General features: G+C 50.6%; 1 protein-coding gene and 1 long non-coding RNA gene across 2 annotated transcripts; both read right to left on the bottom strand.

Moving 5' to 3' along the window:
- Window positions 1-18,503: 18,503 nt before the first annotated feature.
- Window positions 18,504-19,831, bottom strand: POU3F3 (POU class 3 homeobox 3). The gene is given in 2 exon segments (XM_008498051.2): window positions 18,504-19,303; window positions 19,305-19,831. Coding segments are annotated over 2 exon segments (1,320 nt in total). The 3' UTR covers window positions 18,504-18,510.
- Window positions 19,832-20,609: 778 nt separating this feature from the next.
- LOC115599884 lies at window positions 20,610-21,665 on the bottom strand. The gene is made up of 2 exons (XR_003988663.1): window positions 21,528-21,665; window positions 20,610-20,681 (listed from the first exon to the last, which is right to left on the bottom strand). It is a non-coding gene; the product is annotated as an uncharacterized LOC115599884 (long non-coding RNA).
- Window positions 21,666-27,576: the final 5,911 nt, after the last annotated feature.

Below are 27,576 nucleotides of genomic sequence, written 5' to 3'. Positions count from 1 at the left end.
GAATCATACTTTCACCTCTGAAAACTCAAAACCCGATAAAATTTGACCAAGAAGCAGAGAATTGATCAGGAAGTCATTACCAACACTTAATTGCCTGGTTTGTGTAGTGGCCTGTGGTGTGGCACAGTCAGAAAGGATAAAGTTACGGTCACCTTGCACTTCAGATTCCTTCTGATGTGTAGGACATTTTTGCTTCATATGATAAAGCAGGAAAGAGCACCTAAATAGTCTGCTTCCAGTTCTTAGGGGACTTTAGAGATTAATTTCAAGGTATAGGTGTTTCGACATATTTACTCCTTCTTCTGTTCAGAAGACATAGGCAACAGAGGTGGATGAATCTCATTTCCAAAGATTGTGGGTCCCACTAGAGATGCTTCAGATGTTGCATGAAAATAAAAAAGGATTTAGAGCCTAAATATTGTAGTATAGGCTTTAAGACAGAGGTCCACATGCAACAAAGGATTCAGACTTGTAACCTTTATTTAGGCTTCTGTCTTCTTGTTGGTGTCTGGAGGAAATCAGGACCTTACACAGATTGTAGCCTAAAGTCTGGCTGGGTCTTAAATGCCCAAGTTGGGGTAAATTGCAGTCAATGGATGTCAGTTGCTCTCTGGTACCTAACCTGGAGAAACCACTTTGGCAAATGTAATCTGGTCATCTGAGTCAGATAGGATTTGCCACACGCAGAAGCAATACACAAGAACATTGGACGGCCTGGGCTGATAAATAAGTACAGTTTGAGCAGCTGATGGAAATACAGTTGTTGCTAACCAAAGGTGCACTACTGGTTTATGCCTTGAGGCATGGAGGGAAACCACCATTTCTGTGGTTCCTTGGGACTCCCTGCCAGCATGAATTTACAGAAGACCTAGGTAAACACAGCAAAATTGGTATGTGTATTTGGAGTCGTAGCTCGCATTCCCTATCTGTAGCAGCAATACAGAAGCCAAATGAAAGTAAACTTCAAACCTGAGGAAAAACCTCTATCCTGGTTCATCGGAAGTGCCTGTATTCTTTAATTCTAACTTGTGACACATAGTGGTGGCAAGAGCCATAGAGAGCTAGGCACCTGTAGAAACAGACTGTGACTTTAGGTGAGCCTCAGTATGTCCTGGAGAGTCTCTTTTTCACCCCATGGGCCTGGGGTGAGCAGGCTCCTAATCTGGGAAACTCACTTGTTAACTTAAATGAACTGGGGTGACCATGAAAGCTGTGTCCCAAAATAAGTGTCACAGCCATTGATGCAGTGCTCTGGCAAGAGGGAGTCCTAATTTAACCTTAATATTGAGCATACTCTCAAAAGTTTTGGGAACAGAGATCTTCCTGGGATACCAAAAAAAACAGGGACCCTATTCACTTGTGAGATGCAGAGATCTTCCTGGGATACCAAAAAAACAGGGGCCCTATTCACTTGTGAGATGCAGTATCTGGCTGGGGCCCTTCCTGACCTCCCAGAAAATGGGAAAGAAGTAAAATATGCTAGGTTGGGAGGACTTCCTCCCAACCAGCCTCAACTCAATCTGGCTTTGCTGGGATTTATTGATTCCTCTCCCACCTCATGCTAGGGGAATCTCCTAGGGGTTAACCCCTAGGCCAGGTTACAGAACATCTTTGGGGCAAGTTTTGTGCAAATGCGCAGCACCCATTGTCTTGCTGACAGGAACCTCCTCTCTCCAAAGAGCAATCCCCATCCCAGTCCCCTTCCCTACTGCCACAGCATCCCCTGTGCCACATAGGTAGTGCCATTGAACCCGAGGAGTACCAGGGCAGCAGTCTATGTTGTGCCATAAAGAAAACAGTGTGCCATGCAGTGTGCCTGCTTTGCCTAGGGCAGAGGTGCTTAAAAATCATAGAATGCCAGGCTGGAAGGGACCTCAAGAATCATCTGGGCCAACCTTTTCAGGTAGGAACATGGTTTAGATGTGATGGCCCTACGCCTTGGCAAGCTCAGTCCAGTGTCGGGGAATCCCTGGGGATGTCCCCCTGTTCTTATAGCAAAAAATAATGAAAAATTTCCTTCTCATGTCAAATCGGGATGAACAAAACAAACAAACAAACAAAACCAATCAAACAAAAGTATATAAAAAAGGAAGAAATAAAAAAAACACAAGTACATAACCTTACTCCGAGCCTAAGCGTTTCCGAGGAGGAACGGGCAGTGGGGGCAGGAGTGGCGGGACCTGGTTGGGCCAGGTTGCCCCCCCTGGGTGTTGCCCCCCAACACGTCCTGCCCCCCCTCCTCGGTTGCTCCCTGCCCCTCCCCCCTCGGCTTCTCGGTTGCGCCCATCCCGGCGGAGCGGCCCCCGACCCCGTTAGATGGCGCTACAGACTTTACAACCACGTGTATGGAGGGGGAAAAACAAGAATAGTGTTTAAAATTACCCTCTTATTGCCCGAAACGCGGAGGATCGGTCCTACGGGGTGCCGGAGCCGGGAGAGGGGGGAGAAAGGAGAGGGGGGGAACGGTGCCCGGTGGTTCCCGGTGGGGAACCACCGGGTTTCCCGGTTTCCCGGGAAACTCTCCCCCGGTTTCCCGGTGGGGAGAACCCGGGGCCGCCCGCACCCCCGAGTTGGCGGAAGGGGGCACCTAGGGCAAGGAGGGGGGCAAGTGGGCAAGCGGGGGGCTGTCCGGAGCTCCCCGCTGGGGAAGGTGCTGCTGGAAGCTGGGGAGGAGGTGCGGGGCAGCTCCTAAGCAGGGAGCCCGGAGAAACCAGCGCATAGGATCACGTCCTTCCCCCGCATTAATTTTCCTCTCAAAAAAAATGCTCGGGCAATAATCTAATAATCTGCCTGGGAGCTGCTGTCTGATGGTTGCATCAGTTTCCCCACTTCACTGCTTGCTTTTTTTTTTCTTTTTTTTCTTTTTTGAGTTTCACGTTTTGGCCTGGTTTCGGATCCTGCAAATTATTTTCTATGCAGCCCATCGGTGGCTGCCTGGAGGACCTGCCGGAGCGGGACTGCTCTCCGTGCGCGGCTCTGCCCCTCACCCATCCCGGTCGAAGCAGGGGGGAGACGGGGTCGATGGTGCTGGGTGAAATCGCTGGTTCCCTGCAAAGCAACTCGTGAATCCAGTGATCGACTCGCCACCACTTCGCCACCCCGTCCTGACCAGAAAGGCGACCAGGTGACCCCAGGTCCTGCTGCTGAGCGTGTAGGACAACACTTTGGGAAGGGGTTAGGGCTACCCCGACGTAAAGCTCCTTCCCCACCCAGTGTCCCCCCACCCCGTGCGTGTCGTCGGGCAGTGAACTTTCCGGTGGGGTAAGTGCTCCTTTAAGAAAGAGAAGTGTTCCTTATGCATATTTAACGCTGTTTGTGTGCAGTGACCAGCTGACACGGGGCTGGAGGCTCACACGCGGGACCTGAATAGTAGAGGAGTAAATCATCCACACTTTAAACGCACCCTCTGCCAGGGCGCTAGTTGGGAGCCCCTTCCCATTGCTCTAAACACATGTAAGTCAGAACCAAGGGGGGGGGAGGGGGGGGTGAAAAGGAGAGGCTGAGTCTAGTTAAGGGGATGACTAGACTATTTTATTCATTCCTATCACCAGAAAAAGAAAAAAAATTACACTTTAGGGTAAGAAATCTTGACCTTGGACTTTATTTTTTTCTTCCTTTCTTTCTTCTCTTTTTCCTTTGACTTTCCGTCCATCCCATGGTCTCCTGCCTCCCTCAGCACTCGTGGTAGCACTAAGGTAGCCGAGCGACGGGGTGTCGGGGCTCCTTCCCTCTTTTTGCCCTCCAAGAGAGCGCTTGGCTGGGTGAGCAAGTGTGGGTGTGAGGAGCGGAGAGGAGCGCTGGGAGGGTAAGTGAAACCCCTTGCTTCAGCAGAGGGGGGATGGAGAGGGAGACCTCTCTTGTCACCACGCATCACAGGACTCCGCCGTCGCACTGGGGGTGGGATCCCGGGCAGCCTCTTCAATCTGCAGAGAGAGGGGGGAGCTCCCCCGGGGATGCGAGAGGCTTGGAAAAAACTCCCCATCCCGTGGCCAGGCGCCCTGCCACCCATATGCGCCGATACCTCTATATGTGCACGAAACGGCACAAGTGTATGTGAAGGTCAGACGGGCGATCTTCCACTGCAGCTCAAGTGGGAAGGAGCAGCTTTCAGTGCTGTGCTCTTAGCGGTTTCCTGCCTTTTAAAGTGAACTTGTTCGAGTGTGTTATTCAAAATGTGGTTCCGTAGTTACGCCTTCAAATTAAGTTGCTTCTCGGTCCTCGCTGGGAAAAGCAGACGTGTCCTCCATTGTATAGTATATAAAAAAATTTAAAAATAATAATAAAAAAAAAATTTACTAGGTATTTTATGATTCCATCTGGAGAAATTAAAAGCCCAGAGCGGTAATGTTTATTCTTACATAGTTTACAAAAAAAGGGGGAAATGTGTGAGACACATGTCTCCAAATATAACCAAAGTGCTTTCCCTTCTGGTTAAAAAGTTGCATGCAAATGTTTTCATTTTAACACTCCCTGCCACCTGTACTTCTTAGGGAAACTTTTCTTGGCGTTAGTGATGAACCACCAATAGTACTTATTAATGAATTAATTATTATTATGGCTGCTGAATTGACTTAAAGTGCTTTGGAGGCCAAACTAATCCATGTTAATCAGTTACAATTAATTGTGTTTCATCTGTTGTTTTAAACACAGTTTCAAAGACAGAGGCACGGAGGCTCTGTAAGCGGGGGGGGGGGGGGGGGGGGGGGGGGGGGGGGAAGGGGGTGCTCCGACGTGTCCTTCCTCGTCCCCCAGTGCCCAGAGATTTCCTTTTGGGTCGCAAAAACCGCCGCAACTTTGTCCCAGTGCCTTCATCAGGGCACAAAAAGGTGCGAAGGGCAACTTGGGTGACAAACTCCCTTTTCTCCTGTCAAAAACTGCAAAGATTAAGGGAGTCCTGATTTTAGGAGCCAAGCCCCGGAGGGAGATTTCCCTCTGGAGTTCGCATTGTGGAGAGGGCAGCCGGCGACGTCTTTGCTGTGCCGTCTTGGCTTGGCCGCTTTGGTCCAGGGCTTTTGTTCTGTTTTGTTGGCGGGGACAAGGAGGCTCCGGTGGGCAGAGAGGCTGCGGGGCCCTGAGCCCTCCCCGGGGGGCCCGGGCTGCAGCCTGTGCCCAGGAGGGTTTGGGGCGAAGGGAGGGGGGTGGGGGGGTATAGAAGAAGAAGAAAGCCCCCCTGAGGAAACAAGCGGCAGCTGGGCCAGGCTCTGTGTGTGTGTGCCGGGGAGGGCAGAAGGGCGAAGGGTAGAAAAGCCGGGGCGTGAAGGCAGGCAGCCGAGACACCGAGGGGATGGGCTCCCTTCTGTCCTGCCGCCGGCTGGACTTGGGTGCTGGGAGGGGGGGCGGGCGGGCTCAGCGGGGATGCTTCTGGTGGTGGGGAGAGCAAGGAAGGGCAAGGCCTGGGAAAGGAGCTGGTCAAAGCCTGGAAAATCCCCGATGGAAGTGGGGGCTGCGTCGAGGTCCGCGGTTTGGCCGGTTTTTGCCCTACACGGTGGCTGCAGGAAAGGCATCGCTTTCCCGAAGGTGAAATGCGAAAGCCCTGGCTCAGGTGGACCGGGCCATGGCTGGGGTCGTCCCGGCGGGGGATTGCCCATGGACTGTCCACACCTCCAGGGAAGGAGGGCCGGCGGGGGGCTGTCTGGGTTTCTAGCTGCCCCTCTTCTCCTAAGAAAACGGGCTTTTCCCATAGTAGTAACTCCCCCTCTGTCCCTGGAAGTTAGAGGAGGGAGGGAAAGCGGCGGGTTGAGCTCGGGAGAGCCGGCGTCTACCCCCCCGGGCTGAGCGCTCCGCCCGCTCCCTGGGACCACTCCTGGGCCCCTGGACTGTGAATTTGCCCAGAAGGACACCAAATGACGGATTGCTTGTCTTCACAGACACTTCGCAAAAGTAAAGCTCGCCCCCGCTCCAGCCTTCAGTGTGACTTTTTTTTTTTTTTTTTTCCTTTTTTTTTTTCTTTTATGGTAGTCCGGAGAATGGCAATTGGAAAACTCTTTTCCCTCCCATTCTCTCTGGAACTGGGTCGCTGGGATTTTTTTTTTTTTTTTTTTTTTTTTTGCGGTTTCATTTTTCCTTCCCCCACTCCAGTTCTTTCTCAAAGATTCACCCTCTTTCTCTTTTTTCTTTTCTCTCTCTCTCTCTTTTTTTTTTCTTTTTCTTCATTCCATTGACTCTGCTCATCTTTCTTTTAAGACGACCAAGCAAAAAACCAAGCAACCCTCCCCCATACGTACAAGTAGAGCTTTATTGAAGCCCAGTAGAACAAACAAAATAACTTTTACCTGCAAGAGAAGATAGTGTACAAAATTACCCCCCCACACCAGTCCCGTACCGAATACAGCTGTAATACAGTAAAAAAATGAGAGAAGAGGTGCATTTTCCACATGTGAATAGAGTAAATAAGGTGGCAGCGGGGAGGTGGATAGGTAGGACACCTCTTTCCTGCTCATGACGTGTGGAATCGTTTTGTCCACCTGAGGCCGGTGGAGGCGTTCTCATAGAGGTGCAGGAAACAAATCCCCGACTCTCCTCTATCACAAAAGCGGCCTGCGTTTGGCGAAACGTGCTTGTCAACAAACTTTCTCGCCCTCCCCCTTTATTTTTGTTTGTTTCCCTTGGCTGCCTCACCTAGGTGGTTAAAAAAAAAAAAAAAAAAAAAAAAAAAAAAGCGTTTGCGACAGGACTTTGTCGTCAGGGCAGCACACCCGCATTAGATGATTATTGCCGGGGATTTATTTGCATGCAGCTGCAAAGCCACAACCCGGCTGCTGACCGCTGCGCATAAAGGGCTGCTGGGCCGGCCCCTGCGCGGCCGCCGCGGCTCGCAGCAGGAGCACGGCCCGGGAGCTCAGCAGGGCCTGGGGCAGGGGGTGTGGGGTATGGGTTTGCTCCCGAACCAACCCGAGGAGGGGGTGTCACGGAGTCGGCAACGTCAAGGTCCTGAGCTCAAGCCAGAGCCTGCAGGTGCAGGGGTGGGGGCACAGAGCACCTCCAGAGCTCTCCCTTCCCGCTGCCCGTCTGGCCCCCAAAAGCAGCCACAGCTCCCGCTGGCCTTGCACACAAGCACCTTCCAGAAAAGCTTCCTAATGCGGATGTCCCGGGAAAAAAAAGAACTGATGGCTGATCCTTGGGATTTCGTAGAGCTATTTCCAGTGCTTTGCAATTTGCAGTAACGTTGATGCTCTTTTTTTTTGCTCCCTTTCCCCCTCTTTTTAGCCCAGCAGCGTCTGGGAACGTTTGATGGAGGAGCTCATAACCTTTGAAGCAAGGCTTTAGGTTCACACTGCCTTCTTCCCTACCCCTAATATCCCCACGCACGCACCCCCACGTTGCGCGAATGGATTTGGCGGCATCTGGGCTGGATGCATCTGTCTCCCAAGGCCTCCGTCCACTTCGGGCTATTCCACTAGGGCTCCTTCATCTTCCCGCGGAGAACCAGGACAAAGTGTAGGGTTCCAGAGCTTGAACTTGCTCTCCTCCGAGCGCAACGAGAAAAAATTCTGCCCCGAAGCGAGGCTGGGGATGAGGGCAGCTCTTCCCTGGCCTGTCCCGGTTTCCCCTCCGTGCAGGGAAGGATGGGGTCAAACCACACCCCCCCCCATAAACTCAGGGGGAGCTCCTATCCGCCCCTCTGCCCCGACGGCCAGCACGGAGAAGGGAAAACAAAACTGGATGCGGGGACCTTAATTTTTAGTGGTTTTTTGTTTGTTGGTTTGGGTTTTTTAGCAGAGAAAAGAAACATTCACACTCCACGTAGGGTTCCTTCAGCCGGGCATGAGCAGGGATGCTTCCTTGGGCGTTTTTGACAGATATAGGGGGTTAGGGAGTGGACTTTGCCAGGTAGTGAGCAGGCAGGGAGGGCAGCACCTCCTGGACATCTCCACGAGAAAAACCTTCCCGAGAGGGCAAAGCTGGAAGGACAATAGAACCTACACACACACCAAAGCACGCTCACCCCCCCACCCCCGCCTCCTTCGCATCCCCGCAGCGGTGCGTGGGGATATCGCGCTGCTCCTGGACCAGGCCACGTGGCGGGGAGGGGGTGAATCCCTTCTGCCTGCTGACGAGAGAAGGGAAGTGGGGTGAAAGGTTTGTGATCCCCGGGCCGCTCCAACTAACGCGGAGCCCTCCAAGCAGTGCCCCGCTGGGCTGCGGAGGCACAGGAGCGCACAGCCCCTTCACCATCCCCAGAGCAAGGGAGAGAGGGCTCGGGGGGGAGTGGGGGGGTTCTCCAACCCCCTTTCCTGTGGAAACTGAGGAACGGAGGGCCGGGGGTGCCTGTGCAAGCTGGGAAGCTCCCGCGGGGTGCAGCGGGCAGGGTTTGCAGGGAAGCGGGTCCATGGGAAGAGTGGCCAGGAGAAGCGCAGGGAGAGGCAGGAGGGGATGAAACCATTCGCATGCTTCGTGCGGAGCCGGGGGTGTGTTGTCATCTTTGTTTTGGTTGTGTTGTTTTGTTTTCCAGGGGATTTTGGACAATAGCTGGGGTGGATTATTCATTCCCGCAGGCAATACTTCGCTGTATGGGCTTCAGGATGCAGTTGGAAGCTCGGGAACAAAGCGGGCATCTAATGTCAAGGTAACTGGTCCCCTTCCTTTGTTTATGCTATTGTTAATGACGGGGCTCACTCAGCCCTGGCCTCAGCCGTGCTGTATAGCATTAATACTGACTTGAGAGAATAGGCAGTACAATTAAAAACCAAAACCAAATCCCAGAACAACAGCAGCATCCAGCCCAAGCCCAGTTCTTCAGGTAAAACGTGCCTCTTCTGGGCTACTGAGAATGATATTGTCATCTTGCCTGGTATTCACAGAAATGCACGTACCGTTCATAAGATTAAACACGTCTGTATCCATCATTAACACCTAGAGGAGACACTGTAACCCTGTCCTTCAGTCCAAAATCAAAAGAGAAAGAGCATTATTTTCAAATACCCTCTATTAAAGCATGAGGGAACTCTCACCACACTTAAAAAAAAAAAAAAACAACTCTAACAAAATAATTCTTTTAATTATGATAATCTAAAAGTATCAGAAACCTGGGCATTTATTGACTCATTTTCTTCTTCTCAGGGTAGTGGATGGTATTTAAAGTTCAACATTTCACACAGCTCCTTGTTTAGTTTAATTTCCTCGACAATCAAGGCAATTTCAGCAAACCAAGTTAAGAATTTTGGTACACATTTGAGTATGGATCTGCATAAAACAGAGAAAGTGGCAGAAGTGGGGAGAGGGTATTTTATTGTTTTAGGAAGAGATGGGAGCATATGTTTACATGTGTATGGGGATGTGTGAGAGAGAGAGAGAAATAAATGGAGAGCTTTGCACCTTTCATTTGGTCTGTGGCTTTAGTGTGGACCCTGGCACAAATATCTATTAACTTTCTCTGAGAAATGTCCTACGTGGGTGAATGGGCCACTGTTCTGAATGAGAGATCTTGCAGATGAAAAAATGTATGTTACTCCATCACAATTCTTCACCAACTCATTCCCTCTCACCTCCTCCCACCCCCCTTTAGAAAGATTAGTTTAATCTCTACTGTCCTGGGCCTATTTTCTGTCAGGAAAGGGACATAATAATGATCAATGCCCAGCACTTCTCATTTTTTTTTTCACTTGGTAAATATTCACAATGTCTCAGACTTGGAGGGAGGTGGAGACATGAGCCCAAACTCCGCTTCAGAGGGTGGCCTTATCCTCTGGATCTCATCAGCACTCACACAAAGGGGGAAAAAAATCTGAACAACCAAACCAACCCACTCAGAGGACTGCTAGCCCACAACTCCCTTATGGCATGTGTTCACTTTTTTTTTTTTTCAGATGCCTGCTTGGTGAAGTTGTCTACATACATTGGGCTACCTGGGCTTATGTGGCCAGCCCAGGATGCAAGTTGGTATTCCAGTTGGAAATGGAGCCTGGAGCTGTTGAGCAAACAGTTACCGCTTGACTGTAGCAGAGACTGAATGCTGTATAGTCAGCTCTATGGAGCACTGGCAGGGAAGTCACACCAAGCATTTCCAAAACTAATAACAAAAAGGTTACTATATATAAAGCATTTATACAGCCCACACTGCCTCAAGTTGTTTAAATTTTGGTTTGATGCACATAAATATAGCAGCCATGTGGTTCCCCATTAGCCAGTCCCTGCTTTTTAAAATCAATTCATTTCAATTTGAAAGGATGGCCCCTAACGAAAGACAGTCAACAATCCTTTGGCTTTCTCCACTCAATGTGGACCTCAGGAAGAAATAGCATCTGTCTTTGTCATTTCACACACATATCTCAGTGCCTTGACATTGTGCTTAAGAGTGGGCCTGCTACCAGTGAGGGTAGCAGTACCCAGACGGGCTCCTCTTTCTAATCAATTTTCCCCTTCTTGTCTTAGGTTCCCTCTGAGGAGGAAATAACTCCACTGGGACTGTATGTCTGGACTTCAGAGTCCAGACACTTTGCACGGTGCAATGGCCTGATCTGAAAGCACCATCCTTGGGGGTAGAAGCTCTCCTCCGTATCATATGCCTTGCAAGAAAGCCAGAGAGGGGACACTTGGAATGAGCAGGCATCTGGCACCAAGGAGCAGCAACCTACTTCATGCTACTGAGGAGGAAAGTTTGTTCTCAAACCAAACACTTTTTGGTGCCAAGTACTGATACTGACTCAGTCGAACCATCCCAGGCCTAAAATAAAGATCTCTGTTTGGGCACACCAGTGAGCTCATCCTGCTAAACCTTGCCTGTCTGTGTTGAAGGTATAGAGCTGATTTAATCCTGCCTTTTCACCCCACTGCTGTGTGCAATAGGAACAATCCAGAAAAGTTCTGTTTAGCTTTTTTCTCCTTATAGTTGATGGAATGAAAGCTATCAGAAACAAGCCTATGTTTGAAGGTACAGTTTTCAACATGTGAGTAGGAAACATATGTACTGGCACAAGTCAACTGCTCTGTAAGGGCTGTGCTTGGATTTTGGCTTTTAATCTTAACTCTGCTAGAGACAGAGAGATGCAAAATGGAAGGGAATGTGATTATTTATCTGTAGCCTTGTGATACTCATACTATAACCACTGAGGAGAGAAGCAAAACACTTTGCTAAAGCTTTGGGTGAGCCTGAGTTTCAGGAGAACTCTAGTCTTCACAGATTCTCATTTCACTGTCTTTCTTCCCTTGCTATCTGTTATATGGGAAATTTTTTTGTTTGTTTGTTTCCTGTTCTGTGTTTTAAAGTAAGTAGAGACTGAATTCCGCTAAGAGAGAGAGCTCCCTCCATCACAAACTTATGTTTGAAAAATGCCAACTCCCTTTAACACACCACACTCCCCTCCTTCAAACTATCCTGCCTGTTCAGGGGAGAAAAGAAAACCTTAAAAGATAAAGAGAGAAGGGGGTAAGGAGGAATCCCTGATTTCTCCATGTTGTGCACAGCTTGGACAGCTCTCAAAGTTCCTCTTTCCCTCCTTCAGACAAACACAGTCGGGGGAACAAAAAAAAAACCAAACAAAAAAGGGTATGTGCCTTGAACTTTGAACGTGGCTTGGGATTTTTATAAGTCTAGCTCAATTTTAGCACTTCCAAGGGGTCAAAAAAGATAAATTAAAAAGAAGATAGATAAAATATAAATAAATAAATAAATAAGAAGGAGGATGAAGAAAGGAAGTTTGTTAACTGTTGCTAAATAATCTCCCCAAACTACTCCCCAGCCATCAGTAACAGCAAGCAGCAGACCCCACAGCCAGTGCCCCATCCTAAACGCAGCCCTTTCCCGAACATCGTGGCCAGAGAGGGGAGGCCGTTCCGGCCCTGGCTGCCAGCCCCCCGCTGCCCCCTGCCCCAGGGCTCCCTCCTGCTGCCCCCAGAGAAAGGGGACGTCTCCCCAACTCCCCCACCAAACGCTGTGGGGGAAGTCAGCCCTGCCTACAGGCTCCGGGGCTGGCAGGACAGGGGTTTGGTGCTGCTGAAAGCATAGATAAAAACACACACACACACACATATATATATATATCATACACACACATCTTTATATATAGATTTATATGTAGGTGTCTAGTCTATGTTTAAATAATTCTATCTATACACACAATCCTCCTCTGATGAGGTCATTCTCCCATATATATAAGATTGGGTGCACGGTGCCAGATTCTAACGCAAGATCCTATCTCCAACGATCTAAAAGCAATATAAAGTAAATGTTAGCAGAAGGGGAAATAAATTTTGGAGAGAAACTTTCAACAAGGTGTCCCTGAAGTCTTCGGTTTCTCCCCAGCCGAAGCACCACGCACTTGATGCCAAAGAGCCATTTCGGAACAAGAGCCTCCTGCTTCAGAGCAAGGGACAGGCTGCGCCCCGGATCATGGGGTTGAGCCCAGACTGGGGTTGCACCTTGACATTTTTAATTCCCCCTTCCCTTTCCTGAGCGATGCTCTCGTCTCTAAGGCGCTGGTTAGCTGCAACTTTTCATTTTTATTTTATATTTTTTTTCCCCTTGTGGCTCCAAATGTCTTAATGTTTTTATGATTTCAGGAAACTCAAAAGGGAAGGGGGGATGCTGCTTGAAAGTGTGACTCAAAAAAAAAAAAGGTTTCGCTTTGCAGCCATCAGTAGCACCAGGAGACAGCTCCATTAAAAAAAAAGTAGCTTTCCACTGCTCTTGAAAAGCCGTTATTTTTTACATCGCTTTTAGGAAGATAGATTAACAAAACATCACATTTCAAGCCACTCTGATCTGTAATTAAATGGAGGAGCCGGTTTGTATTCTCCTATGGCTTTTACAGAAGTTGCAGTGATCCAAAGTCAGGTTGCTGTGTCAGAGTGGCATTTTTATTAATGAGAATACAAAAAGCTTGCATATTCTTAGCCCGGCTTGAATTTAGTTGCTAAGCAACCGCTGTATGGTAATTCATCCGCGAAATTCAAATCTTGGAGAAAGGATCCTGCGTTTTGCTGAATGGTCGCCACGAGGAAAACAACTTGTGGGACTCGCAGCAGCTGCCGCCGCCGCACCGCGCCTCCCGCCCGCCGGCTCCCCAGGGCCGCCCGCCGCCCCGGGATGGCCCGCCGCCCGCCGGGAGCACCGGTCCAGCCGCCCCTCCTGAACCGCTCCTCCTCCCGGGCTGCCTCACCCGGGAAGGAGCGCGGCAGGGCACCGGCGGCCGCCCCGTCGGCGCTGCCCGGGACCGGCCTTCCACACGTTCCCCACTTTCCCCACGCAAGGAGCAGCTCGGGCCCCGACGCGGCTCCCCCCGCCCCGGGGAGGGAAGTAAACGAAGGAAGGAGGGGGGACCGGGCCTCGTTGCGACCCCGACGGCGCGACCCCATGGGCACTCTCGAGGTCCCGGCTGCTCCTTTGGCGTCGGGGAGGACGGGACCGGAGGTGAGGCTTTCCCCGCTCGGCCTTCACCCCTCATCTTTGTGTCTCGCCGAAACCTCTCAGCCAAAAAAGCTCCCCACTGAGGGGTCATTGATACCGCGGGGCCGCTCGCCGCCTTCCCCTCTCCTCGCCCCGCCGCCTCTTGAAGCCCGCGCCCGCTCCATTATGCCAAGCTGCAACTAAGAACACCGACGGGGAAACCACCTCCCCTGCAGCTCCTCTGCTCGCTCCATCCATCCTGCTCTCCACAGGCGACCAAGCTCGTCGCCATCCCTGGTCTTAGCAAAATCCGTCCCTCTCCTAAAGTCCTCGCTCCACGCCTGCCTGCGAGGCCGGGACTTGTTGCATCCCTTATAGAGTTTGATTAATTACCCTGGAACTTAGGCAAACTAAAGTACATGTGGCCAAGTAGCTCAAGCCTACAGTTTTGGTCCTGAAGTCTGCCAGTTATAGGGGTAATCTTTACACGCTCGTGCAAATCAGTACTAGTATCTCTGCACCTCAAAAAGGTGTCCCTGCATAAACATATATAAAAGTATTGCTTTTGCTGTCGCTTCAAGACGTTGATCATTTATTACAAAAATAAACGAATAAATACAACAATATATTGTTGCTTTCAACAGGATAAATAGTTTACAAATATATAATTAAAAAAACAAATTTAATTGTTAAAATTATTTAAAATATTACACTTATTGATAAAATTATCAATAGTATATACTGCATTTCATTTTAGAACCAATTATTCTCTAAAAGTTCAATTTAAAACCATTCATACAAAACAAGTTATGAGCATTGTAATGTGCAAACACGAGTCACTACATTAAAGCATAAGGATTCTGTAGAGATCCGATAGGAACCTCTGCGGTTTTTAAAAACAATGTAGAGCTCTTTGCTAATGCGGATCAACAGCAGTGAGGTGACTATTTAAAATACACCTGAAGATGATTTGTTGCATACAGACTTGACGGAGGAAGGATAGGATGGGAGTGAGAAGGCTGAGGTGTAGTAGAGGACCGCAGGATATGAAAATGCAAACTATAAATAATCAGATCTCTGGATTACCCAGACTGATCAAACACAACTTTGTAAAACATTTGGCTCTCCTTTAGGCAGGGAAAAAAAAAAAAAAAAAAAAAAAGAGGAAAAAAAAAAAAAAAAAAAAAAAAAGGAGAAAAAAAAATGAGTGAGGAAAATGATGCCGACTCAGTTACCAAGCACAGACCACTGATATTATAAATGAATACAATTACTAAATTCATTAAGAGATCTGGCGATATATAACAATATTTTCATTATTTACACGTGTAACAATATAACCCTTAGCGCAAACCCTCTCAGTTATTATCTACCTCTTGTTATCTCATAGACTCACAACCCTGAAATTCCTAAATACATTCAAAGGATTCAGTTTCTCTGAAGGAAAAGGGGGGGGGGGGGAGGGAGGGAGGGAACGGAGAGAGGGGAAAAGAGGGGGGGAGCGCCCATGGCCTCACTTTTTGTGCATAACAAGTCCAGGGAAGGGGCACATTTTGCCAACCTCTCCAAGCAAACGTTACTCCTCCCGCCTTACACCCCAGCTTCTCTCCGGCAGCAGCCCCGCAAAGGTTGCCTTTTCATGGAAACCAGTGTGAAGCCTAACGCTAGCTCTTTGTCGCCATCCAAATCCTGTAACCGAAGACCACTTCGAAATTCAAATAGACCTTCTCCCTGCCTAATAAACCGCTCCCCTTCATGCGTGATAACCGGGCTCCCACCTCGCCTGTGGCTGCTCCCCTGCCCCCGCAGCGGAGCCCGGAGCTGCCAGCCCGCCCGCAGCCCCCTGAGTCCTGTCTTGCCATCCCGAGCTGCGAAATTAGCCAAGAGCTGTTGCTAAAACGAACAAAAGAAAGAGCGTCCTTTACCCTTTGGGGTTTTCTCTCCCTTTGGTTTATTTTTTTTTCTTTTTTTTTTTTCTTCCCCCCCCCCGCCACCTCTCTCCCGAAAACATCCCCCTTTCCCTCCTTTCCTCCGTGTCAGCAGGGCCTTTCGGATTTCACAAATCAAACCGACGGGCATATTTACTACGAGCTGGTGTTAAAATAATGCATCCCGATGCACGGCTCTCAGGTTGGCTTTGATTTATGGACTGACACAAGGCCTATCTGAAAAGAAGAAATGTTTGTTGTTCCTACAGCAGTTTTCTGGGGGGTTAACCCCTGCCTCAATAGCACGTAGTGAAGCAAGGCAAGGGGAGGGGGATCGCGGACGGGGGGGGAGGGAGAGGAAGGTAAGGAAGGAGCCATGGACGAGATGGATCATAAAAGAAAACCTTATTCTCCGGTAGACTGTCAGTGGGGGCAGATGCAGGCGTTAGATGCAGGTCTCTAGTTCCCACAACCTCCCCTCTTCAAAATGAAGAGAGTTGAAACGGTCATTCACTTGTCCCTACACTGCAATAAATTATAGGGGATAAATATGACAGGCTAGCTAGTGCATCTGCTGGCATCCCCAGCGCTACCAACACACGCGTGTATTTGCAAACGAGGTACGGCAGGGCTACGGCAGAGTGGAGGAGAAAACCAGACTACACCATTTCACACGCCATAGAAAAACCCTAAAACAACAACAACAACAACAGCAACAACCGAAATGGTGAACTAGGCGGACCGCACGCAGGATGCTGAAAGTAATATTCTATATATCCTTTTTTTTTTGAGAGAGAGGGAAAAAAAAGTACCTTATGTTTAAGTTATAAAGATAAATTAAATACAATTATTTATACAGACATAAAAATGCGTCAAAATAAATTATATATTAGGGCCATTTTCCCCCACCCCGCCGGCCCCCCCACCCCCTCTTGGCCCCCCCTATCCTTGCCCCGCTCCCCCGAAGCCTCAGCCTGAAAAGAGAGAAAACAAGAGTGAACTTTTGGAGCCATCCCTGCTTCCCGGCACCGGCCGTGCACCAGCAGCGGGTAGGCTCGGGCAGCGCCAGCACCGAGCGGCAAGCCTGAATTCAACCTATACAGCCCTGCATGGGAGGAGAGGGCCCTCGGTGATCTCTAATCTCTCCTCCCTTCCCCCGTGCCACAGGGTCCCTGAGATGAGGGAAGAGGCCCCGGGCACCGGCTGGAGGGGGGGGACGGGCACCGGGCGAGCCCGGAGCCGGGCAGCCAGCGGCAGGGATGGAGGGGAGGGGAGGTGGGAGCACTGCTGGGCCACACGGCGGGCGTGCAGACAGCAGGTCCGACCCTTGGTTTTTCTCTCCCTTCAGCATTTGCAGTATTTCCCTTCAAAGAACTTTACCTTTTTTTTTTTTTCTTTTTTTTTTTTTTTTTTTTTTTTTCTTTTTTTTTTTTCTTTTTTTTTTTTTTCCTCGACACAGTGTTTATGCATCAGACACAGACTATTTCATTCTAACAAATTTATTTTCTCAATCAGCTCTTACGGAATCACTACTCAAATTAAATTACAATCAAATTATCACATCAAAAGATACCCTTATTACCTAACAACTGTCCATATTTTCATTTCATTTTGATTTGTGCTCGTCTGAAAAAAACACGTAATACAAGATCTGGGGAAAAAATAAATTACCGTTTTGCAGCAGTTCATAGGTATTCTGAATAAAATATTAAAAGAAGTCATTTAATGAAAATATAAAGCAAATTTTTTTTAGATCAACAACGGATCTAACAATTCTATATTGCCGTCTTTTTGAAAAGTCTGTTTATTAAAACCTACCAAAAACACTGCTTGGAAATGGCAGTATTATATAATCACATCCACAGCACCCATTCAATCAAAGTTGGCAACGGATTTAGGAGAGGAGAAGTTCAGATAAGTGCAGCTGCAGATGCTCAGTCCTTCTAAATCCCTTTATCTGAATCAGTCCAGAAATAAAAAATAAAAATATTAATAAAAAAAATATTAGCAGTGGATTTTTTTTTTTATGACTCTTCCATGATGATTGGCAGCCATCAGAAGCAGGACTTTTGACAGCCCTAAATTATTTCCCTTTCTCTCACTGGTTCCCTTAATTCATGCAAAGTCCTACTACAGAGCTCGAACTTTAGGGACCAACAACCTCTCCTTCTCCCACACTCCCTCCCCCACCCCCACCCCGGCATCTGTCCCTCCCCCCTTTCTCCTCAGGGTCAGTTTTTCGGCGTGCGGGCATTTATTTCCATATTTTTGTTCTATAGCTATACCTATATATATAGATAAATATATATATATGTATTTGCTTCCCTATGCAGTCTGCTTGTTTTTAGTGCTGTGTGCATATTTTTTTTTCTTCCTGGAAAAGTGGCCCCTTTAATTTTGCAGAATATATAGCTATATAGATATATATGTTTTCAGAGTGGATGTCTGCCTTGCACCAAAATTCTACCGTTTGGCCAAGAAAAACAGGGTGCTGGAATGCAGCAGGCACCCTCTGATTAACCAGATTATTTTGCTTCTGCTTCCCTTTTTTGGATTGCTCCCATTCAAAAGAAAAGAAGGAAAAAAAAAGCAGTACAGGAAAAAAAAGGAAAAAAAAAGGGACAAAAAATGAGGGAGAGAGAAAGGAGAAAAAAAGTTTCCGTGATTCATAGAAGAGAGCCCTTTTGGGGATAGGGGGGAGAGCGTGGGGAGGGGGGGGGAGGAGGGGAGACTAGAGGTGCAGACATCAGTGCTGTTCCTTACTGCGAGAAGGGGCTAATTTGGAAAGTGGAAATAAAAATAATAATAATAATAATAATTAAAAAAAACAAAAACAAACAAAAAACCAACAAAACGCCCGAGCCCACCCGCCCAAGCCCTCTCCCCACAACCAACCCCCCGGCACATCTGCAGTTTTGGTGCATTACGCATCTCCACCCCGTTTTCCCAACACGGTCTGAACGCTCTCACTCGGATCGACCTTCTCCACCGCTCCCTATTCGGTATCGATCTTATATATATATAGATGCACGCGTATATCCATATATATATAAACACAAGCAGTCTGAACGAGCCTGGATCGCGTGTGTGTCTGTCCGTCTGTCTGTGTGTGTGCGTGCGTGTGTGTGAGCGTGTCTGTGTCAGCGTGCGGGTGTGCGCAGCTGTGCCGGTGCCGGTGGCGGTGCCGGTACCGGCGGCGGTGCCCGGCCCGGCCCGGCCCGCGCTGCCCCGCTCCCCGCGGCCCGCCCGCGGTGCCCCTCACTGCACGCTGGTCTGCAGTCCGTGGTGAGGGGGCGGCGTGTCGGAGTTGACGGTGCCGACCTGGGAGTAGACATCGTCGGGGGTCTGCTGCTGGATCCCCGGGGGGGTCATCCGTTTCTCTTTCTGCCTCCGATTGCAAAACCAAACCCTGACCACCTCCTTCTCCAGCTGCAGGCTGTCCGCTAGGTTCGTAATCTCCTGGGCGGAGGGCTTGGGGCATTTCAGAAAGTGGCTCTCCAAGGCCCCCTTGACACTCACCTCGATGGAGGTCCGCTTCTTCCTCTTCCTGCCCTGGGCGGCGATCTTGTCGATGCTGGTGGGGCTGCCCGTGGAGGAGTCGGCTTCCTCCAGCCACTTGTTCAACAAAGGCTTCAGCTTGCACATGTTCTTGAAGCTGAGCTGCAGGGCCTCGAAGCGGCAGATGGTGGTCTGCGAGAAGACGTTGCCGTAGAGGGTGCCCAGCGCCAGCCCCACGTCGGCCTGGGTGAAGCCCAGCTTAATCCGCCGCTGTTTGAACTGCTTGGCGAACTGCTCCAGGTCGTCGGAGGTCGGCGTGTCCTCGTCCGAGTGCGGGTCGTGGCTGTTGACGCCGCCGTGGTGCGGCGGGTGGTGCCCAGGGTGCTGGTGGTGGTGGTGATGGTGGTGCCCGGGGTGCTCGCCCAGCTCCGGCGTCTCGCCGCGCACCAGCCCGGGGTGCACCAGGCTCTGCCCGCCGGGGGGGGGGCTCAGCATGCCGTTCACCGTGAAACCCCCGGGCTGCGAGTAGAGGAGCGACTGCTGCTGCTGCTGGCCCGCCGGCCATGGAGGGCAGGTGGGCGGCCGCCGCCGCCCCCCAGGCCGCCGGGTGCCCCTGGTGCGGGGGGCCCAGGTGGGGCGGCCGGTGGTGCAGCGCCGCGCCCGAGTGCAGGTCTTCGCGCCCGCCGCTGCCCTTGACGTCGGGCGGCGGCGGCGGCTGCTGGGGGCTGCCCGTCATGCCCACGGGGCTGCCGGACCAGGGCGAGCCCGCTTCGGCGGCGGCTGCGGCGGCGGCGGCGGCGGCGGCGGCGGCGTGGGGCAGGGCTGTCACCCACTGGTGGGCATGGCTCAGCATATGGCCGCCGTTGCTGGCGGCCATGGCGCCCGGCATGAAGTCGCTCTGGACCATCTTGGCCGCCGGGTCGCCGCGGTAGCCGCCCGCCACCGAGGTGACTGCCACGCTGCCCGGCTGCATGCCGCCACCGCCGCCGCCGCCGCCGCCGCCCGAATCGGCGTGGACGATGGAGCCGGCAGCCAGGATGCCGTTGCCGGGGAGGTAGGGGTTAGAGGTGGCCGCGGCCATCCCGCGCCCGCCGCCCGCCGCTCGCCCCCGCCGCGCCGCCGCCGCGCCGCCGCCGGCTGCCGGGCGCCCGCCGGAGAGCGCCCTTGCCCGGCGCTGCCGGGGCCGCCGCCCGCGCCGCGGCCGCCGCCGCCGCCTTCCCAGCCTCGCCGGGGCGCCGGGGCGCGGGGTTCACCTGCTAGCGCTCCGCTGCGCGCTCTCCTCCGCCCGTCCGCCGGCCGTCCTGCCTCTGCTCCGCGGCGCGCCCGGTGCGGTCGCCGGTTCTCGGTTCGCCTCTCTGATTTTTAGCTCTTTGCGGTTTTTTTTCTTTTTTTCTGTTTTCTTTCCTTTTTCTTTTTTTTTTTCCCCCAAAAAAACCTCAGGAGAAATATTTAGCTGTACATGTGTTTTTCCTCCGCCGCCTTCTTGCCCGAGTTTGCTGCTCACAGGGAGGAAACCAAACAAAGGCTAAAAAGCGAAAAAGAGGGGGGGGGATATCAAAAAGCCCCCGTGCCTTCTCCCCTCCGCTCCCCTAGGAGTACATCTCCACCTCTCAGCCTTCCCCTCTCAGAGTGAAACTTTTCCTTTTCTTCTTCCTTTAAGGCTTTGTGTGTGGGTATATTTTCCTTTTTCTGTCTGTCTCTCTCTGTCTTTCTCCTCGGCTCCTCGATCTCCTTTTGCTCTTTTATTTGCAAGTTTTGTTGGTGTCCTAAGAAAACTTCCTGTGATGATGATGGTGGTGATGGTGGTGATGATGCATTTCTCAAAGTTGTGCTGCTGCTGGAGCACTTTGTCCCCTTTGAAACAAGAGTCCTGTCGGAGCCTTCTTGCTAGAGTCACGCTCTGGATAAGACATTTTTTCTCTCTACCTTTCCTTTAGGCGGTTGAAAAAAAAAGAAAAAAAAGTAAAAAAAAAAATTTAAAAAGTTGAAATTTCTTGTTACCTCGCGAATTGTTTCTCTCCCTCTCCCGCTCGCTCGCTCTCTCGCTTGGTTTGTTGTTTGCTTTTTTTTTTTTCTTTCCTTTTTTTTTTTTTTTTTTTTTTTTCCTGGTGTTTGTTTTGCTTTTTATTTTAATTCCAGCAGTTGGTCGAGGGAGGAGGCGGAGGAGGAGCGCCTTGGTGGAGAGGTGTGTGTATGTGTGTGTGCATATATGGTATCCTTTATACACTAACTCCAGCGGGGAAGTTGGCTGCCGGGCTGGCAGCGCGCACTGGCGGTGCCGGAGTCCCGCCGCTCGCCTCTCCCCGCCTCCCTCTCCCGGGCCGTGCCCGAACCCTCCCTCCCCTCCTTCCCTCCTCCCCTCCTTCCCTCCCTCCCTCTCTCCCTCCCTCCTTCCCTCCCGCCGCCGCCGCCGCCGCCGCCACCACCCGGCCCCGCCGCGAGGAAGCCGGCCGCCGCCGTCGCCCCCTCTGATTGGCTGCCGGCCCCGTGACGGACAGCCCGCCGCCGGCCGCGCGGCCCCCTTCCGGCCGTTCCGATTGGCTGCTTTTTAATTTAGGCAAAGTGGCGTCGGAGCTGGAAATCGCGCCCCCCCCTCCCGCCCCCCCCCTCCTTCACATCCCCGGCCCCCCCCTTCCTCCCTCCCTCCTTTCCCTTCACCCCCTCAACCCCTTTCCCTTCGCCCTTCCCACCACCCCTCCTTCTTCTCCCCTCCCTGCATCCCTCCCTGTCCTCCTCCCTCCGCCTCTTAACTCTTCCTGCCCGACAGCCACACGCACCTCGGAGCTCTCCCGACGCCGCTTGGGCACGGGACTTGGGGGGGGGGGGGAAGCAGTAATAATTAATAATAATAACAACAACAATAATAATAACAACAATAACGACGCGGGGAGAGGGACGGCGTACAAGCCACCGCCGTGCACATGCATTCCCCCCCCCCCTCCCAGGAGCTACCGGCAGCGGCACCCAGAACTGAGCCCCCCCCCGCCCCTCAGCCTCCCGCCGCTCTTCCCCGGAGGTGCCCGCCCCCTCCTCTCTTTGTCCGCCCCCGCACCCCAGGGTGCGCCCATCGCCCCCCCCTTCTTCCTCCTCCCCCGCCCCCCCGAGCTCCCGCCCGCAGCCGTCACGCCGGGAGGCCGGCCCAGCAGCCCCGGAGAAGGGCCGCCCCGTCGGCGGGGGAGGTTGCATAGGGAGCCGGCAGCCGGGCTTGTCCTGCGAGCTGCGGTCTCTCGTGGAGAGCCGGCCCCGCGGCATGAAACGCTGTATTATTTCTCGTCCAGCGGAAAGAGTTAAGGGGGGCGGGGTAAGGCGAGGGGGTGAAGGGAAGCAAGGGGAGGAGGGAGGGGGGGAATCGGGAGAGAGAGATGCGACCGAGCGGAAACGCTGCGCACAGGCAACCTCAGTGAACCACGGAAAAAAGAGAAAGTGGCAACAAAAACAAGGGCAAATTGAACACTCCTCGGGGACTGCCGGTGCAGTCACACCGGTCGGACATTCAGGGGACACGGCGCTGATATAGCCCGCCGGACCACGCCGCACTAGCATGCACACCAGTCCCTATGGGCGAAGGCTGCGCGTCCCCTCCCTCCTGCCCCTCCCCCCTCCTCGAAATGGGCATCAAAATGGGGAGCTTCACCCCTTGCCTTGCCCCCCCTGCTCCCCTCCTCGGCAGGATGAAGAATGTGGCTCCAGGAGGCGGCGAGTCGTCTCCAGCTCACAGAGCCCTCCCTCCGCGCCTCTCCGCTCCCGCGGAGCGAGCCCGGACGGCAGCCGGTGTTCAGGGCTCCGTCCAGCTCTCGGCTGGCATAGCAAAAATACCATAATAGGCAGGTTTAGAAAAACCATTAAATTGAAGCGTACGTGTCTGAAGGGCACCGGTAACTAGACCCCAAACATAACGATTTTTTTCTTGGTTTTTTTTTTTGTTTGTTTGTTTGTTTGTTTTTTGGTTTTTTTTTTCCCATGCGTTCTCCAAAGTTGTTTTTTTTTATATATAAAAGATCCAACACAGATTTCATTGAATAAATCTGAGATCTCCAGGTGCAGACGTTTGAATAGTCAGTGCCAGAACCCCATGTTTTCCTTTCCAGCCGATTTTGCTTGGATCAGGCTCAAAAACCGAGTGAGTCTCGTGGTTTTGTTTACACTGAATGGGGAGGATAGGAACGGTGCCATGGGGCCGTCTTTCATTAATATACAGTGAGGATTTTGTCTAAATTACTGCTATGAATTTCACAGTACACGCTTTCAAAAGCCGTCTCAGGTGGCCTGATGAAACGTGATAGCGCCTCTGCAAACAGATCTACTTTCTTAATAAAAAAGGAAGGGGGGGGGAGGCGGAGAGAAATCCCCCCCCCAGGAAAAAAAAAAAAAAAAAAAAAAAGCGCACACCCTCATAACAGCGACAACAAAAATTAAAGCTCGAGATGTAATAATACCTTTTATTTATTTTTTTTTTTTGAACCCACAAAGCAACAACCAACTTAGTTCCCCAACTCTTCCCACTCCCTCCCTTGCAGAGTGTGATTGTTTTGTCTGGAAAAAAATCCAAAGTATAACAAGGGGAGAACAGTTAGTGCTGATTTTCATTTGCATAAATTTTCATATATTTTGGTGAAAATAATAGACTAGTGGAGAGCGGGGCTTAGTGGAGTCAGTGCAAAGGAAAATCTTAACATGGATCGTTTCGCTGGAGTTGAGAACATGCTTTTTTCCCCCTGTCACCTTATTAAAATCAAAAATTAAAAAAAAAAATCTCTAAATCCTGGAAGTGTGATCGGTAAGTGTTTCACATTTTTTTTATCTACTTTTGTTTTCTTTAAAGTCTTCTGGATATATATTTTCAAAAGCTTAGGACAAGACAAGGAAACCCATGGCAACTGTCTGGAAGGAAACAGGCTTAAAAAAAAAAAAAAAAAAAAAAAAAAGGGAAAGGAAAAAAATCCCACCAGCAACAAAAAGCACCTTGGTGAAATATTACATAAAAACCATGGATTAATTCCAAAGCTCAAGGCAGCAAAGCAATTCTTCAGCGCTGGAAAGTCTTTCTGGTTACTACTTCACTTTTCTGGGCACTGTTAATTATTGTAACACCAGGACTCGGGGAGGGCTGGAGCGGTGGGTAGGGGGGGGGGAAGAGGGGGAGGGGGGGAAAGGAAAGCTCTCGAAAATATTACAGATTTGTAAAGGAGAGGAGAGGCTGTTTTCAAACGCTGCTTCTCGGAGATGGGGGGGGAGTGGTGTTTGGGGTGTCTCCTGGCGGGCGGGGAGGGGGCCTGGCCGGTACAGCGGGCAGGGGAGAGGGGCCGGGGTCGGTGCGCGGTGAGCCGGGCACCTGCTGTCAGTGCCGGTGAGGAGGGAGAGGCTTCGTGGGGAGGCAGGGGAAGGTGCGGAGCGGCGGTGCACGCAGAGGGTTAATATTGTAACTAGGGAACAGACGGTTAAGCACAACATCTAGAGCTCTGTAGTGAAAGTCCATCAGAAAGAGTATAATCAATCAAAACTAACCAGGACATCCCCTCATTTTATTCTCCAAGGAGATTGAGGCTGGAGGATTACTGACCAGATTTCACTTTGTTTCTCTCTCCTGACAGTCTTGCCTGTCTCTCCGCTTTCCCCGAATCCCGTCTAATTGAGAGGTATAGGCTAATGATCTGAAACTCTTTTATAGCGTTTGGGTCAGTGTGCTAAATAATGTAGGATGAAAATACTAGGCCAGATATCGGTCCTGAAAACTTTACCGAGGCTTAAATAACCCATTAAGTTACTTTCATTTATTTTAATTTTGGCGTGTTATTAGCATAATTTATTTTTATGTATTTATTTATTTATTTATTTGCTTTCCCCCTCTCCGTTGCTGCTCTTTTGGACGCACAATAGCTGGTGATCATTGTAATTTCCTAGAATTAGTTACTTCTTTGGAAACGGTCGATAGTCAAATCAATAAAATGGCTTGTAAAACTAGGGAGGTATAGGTTTCAATTTGGGAGGGGGGAAGAAGAATCGCTCATTTTCCACTTCTTGTTGACGTGCCCAGCGTCTCTTTTGACTGGGGTTAACTCTGTGTGCTCCATCAGAACAGATGCCGTATAGAGCTGCTCCCTCCAGATCATTTGTTTCCTTGATGGGGGAACATTTCTGAGCAGAACATATTGGTTGCCATAGAGAAAGAAATAAAAGGAAGAACACTAGTCACATTAAGCTATATGTTTGTGCACTGGGCTTTAGATAAAAGGACCCCAGTTCAAGCCAGAGAGAACGGGGCCAAACCAGAGCTTCTTAGCTTCACTAAAACTAGCTTTATTTTGTTTGGGACTTTTACGGTTGAAACATGTAAGCTAATTTTATTGGCTGTCGTTAATTTTATACGATACGGCTTGCTGAACAAAATCAACTTTCGCCGCCCTCCGCCAGGCACCGGCCGCCCGCCAGGGGGCGACCTGAAGCCCCCTCCCCCCCAAACACACCTCCCCCCAAACCTCCTCGTCCCGTCCCGTCTCCGCCCGGCTCCGGGGATGGTGTGTGTGGGGGCAGCTTCGGGATCCCCCGGTTCCCGGCATCTGCTCTTCATCACACCCCCGCCGCCAAGGCACCCGGCCGGGGAGACACCCCCAAAACGCCCGGGGCCGGCGAGGAGGAAGGGGAGAGGTGGGGGAGGCGGGGGACTCAAAGGCCGCCCCAAAAGTCTCCCAGTTGGTGCGATGGCTCCACCGGACCCGAGGCCTGCGAGGGAGCGGGAGCAGCTAATTAAACGCAGGCAATATGGTTCGGGGTAACATGAGGTGCCACGCAGGTTGGTTTTTGTGTTGGGGTGGTTTGGTTGGTTTTTTTTTCCTATTTAAAAAAAGGCACTTAAGCCTCTGGAGATGCAATAAAACAACTCGTTTATTTTAGATAATTTAATATTTAATCGTCGTATTAAACCTGGAAAAGTTTTTTTTTTTTCCTTTTTTCTTTTCTTTCTTTTTCCTCCCCCGTCCGCCCCAAGCTGGCCACTCCCCCCCTCTCCAACTTGTCTCCGCTGGGAGAGCCAGCGCCGGGCTCCCCCCTCCTCCCTCCTTGCCCACACCGGCCGCGCACTGGCCGGACACCGAGCACAAGTTGTTGCGGTCCGGGACACTCGCAGGCGTTAACCTCAACTAAAAACAACATCGACGGCGATCACAGCTTATCTCGACACACATCTCTGTCCCTTCCAAAACATGCAGAGTCCTAGCCCACTACCCCAAGCGCCTGCTACTCTCCTTGTTTTCCCTCCTTAAGTAGTTGCAAGGAAGGAGTGACCAATTTAGTCTTTTTTGTGGTATTTCAGCATAAGCACCATTGCTTCTTCCCCCGTATCCCAACTCTCCCCCGCCCGCCGGTACGGAGCTGGGCACAGAAGGACAAGTGTGGCTCCGGCACCCCTCAACGCACCTGCGAGCGGGGGATGTCCCGGACAGCCCCCGAGGTGGCATGAGGAGAAAGCACCGGAGCCGGGAGGGGTTGAAACCACTTTGTTCCCCCGCGCTGGAGCCCCAGCAGTTTCCGTACCACTGGGAAAGTTTTATTCCTTGCCTCCATAAAGGAAAGACCAATTGGAGCCCTGGAAATCACACAGCCCATAAACATGATAGATCCTGGCAAGATGAACTTCCCCGCCTAAAAATCCAACTCATACATACACACACACACACACACACACACACACAAAAGAAGAGAAAAGAAAAAAGATAAAAATAATCACAGAGAGAAAACGACCTAGAAGAATACACACTTTTAATTTAAAAAGTTCGTGGGTTTCCATTTGGAAAAGGGAGTCAAGTCTCCGTGTGTATTGACCGTGCGGGAAAATGGTCGAGATATTTACATGAACAAAACTTTCCACCCGCCGCATTTGGCGAAATAAGCACTAGCAATATTCCAGACTAGTAAAACACATTTCCAGAACGCAATTCTCCTCAGAAACGGGGCCGCTTACTTGAGATTTGCCGTAGTTTAGCGAACATTTCTCTTGCTTCTGAAGCGAGGAGCAGGGAGTGGGAGGTTGAGTTGAAAGCCCGGCAAAGTTCAGCATCTCGAGTTTGGGACGGAGCAGATTTCCCCCACACACAACATTTTCCCCCTGCCTCCCCTGCTTCCTCCAACCCTCCTGTGTAACCTGCGTTATACTTTAAACAAAACAGGAGTTAGCAGCTCAGCTTCTCTGCTATATGACCAACAAGAAGCAGAACTCGGGGTATTGCAAGCGAACAGAAAAACTAACGCTAAAACGAGCAACAAGTTAATTCGGCAAAACTTAACTTTGCTGGCTGACTTTGGAAAAGCCCGGCTCGACTCGGGTTGCCGGCTCTTTGCCTGAAACGGCACCCTCATTTTAAGAGTGCTACAAAAAGCATTCTTTTTTTTTCACCCCCCCTTCTTTTAATAAATGCCAATTTTGTCCGAATGGGCGCCTTTGGAAAATAGATGTAGAAGCGATACTGTCGCGGAGGTGGGGAAAAGAAAGTGAATGTTTACCGTATTTAGTATTCATTTACTTATAGAGGGAAATGATTAGGTATCTACTAATATAACCGTGGAGACCAACTGCCTAATTAGCATTTACAAATTAAAATGTTAAACATAAAGACATATTTCGTATACAGTCTGCTATATGTAAAACACATTCGTGCATAATACAGCAGGCAGCTGAAAACGTGAAGTTGACTGGCTTCCAGATATGTAGCGTTCTTGGCTAATGTGATCTGCTCTGGATTTTTCAAGCTTACCCATATTGTAGTTCATGGTTCTTATGACCACGTTGATAGCTGCGCTAGGGATATTACATTAACCAATCTGGAGAAAATA

The sequence above is a fragment of the Calypte anna genome, chromosome 1 (genome assembly GCF_003957555.1).
Source record: "Calypte anna isolate BGI_N300 chromosome 1, bCalAnn1_v1.p, whole genome shotgun sequence".
Classification (NCBI taxonomy): Eukaryota; Metazoa; Chordata; class Aves; order Apodiformes; family Trochilidae; genus Calypte; species Calypte anna.
Note: the sequence above shows the minus strand (reverse complement) of the source record. Positions and strands in the feature narration are given on the sequence as shown.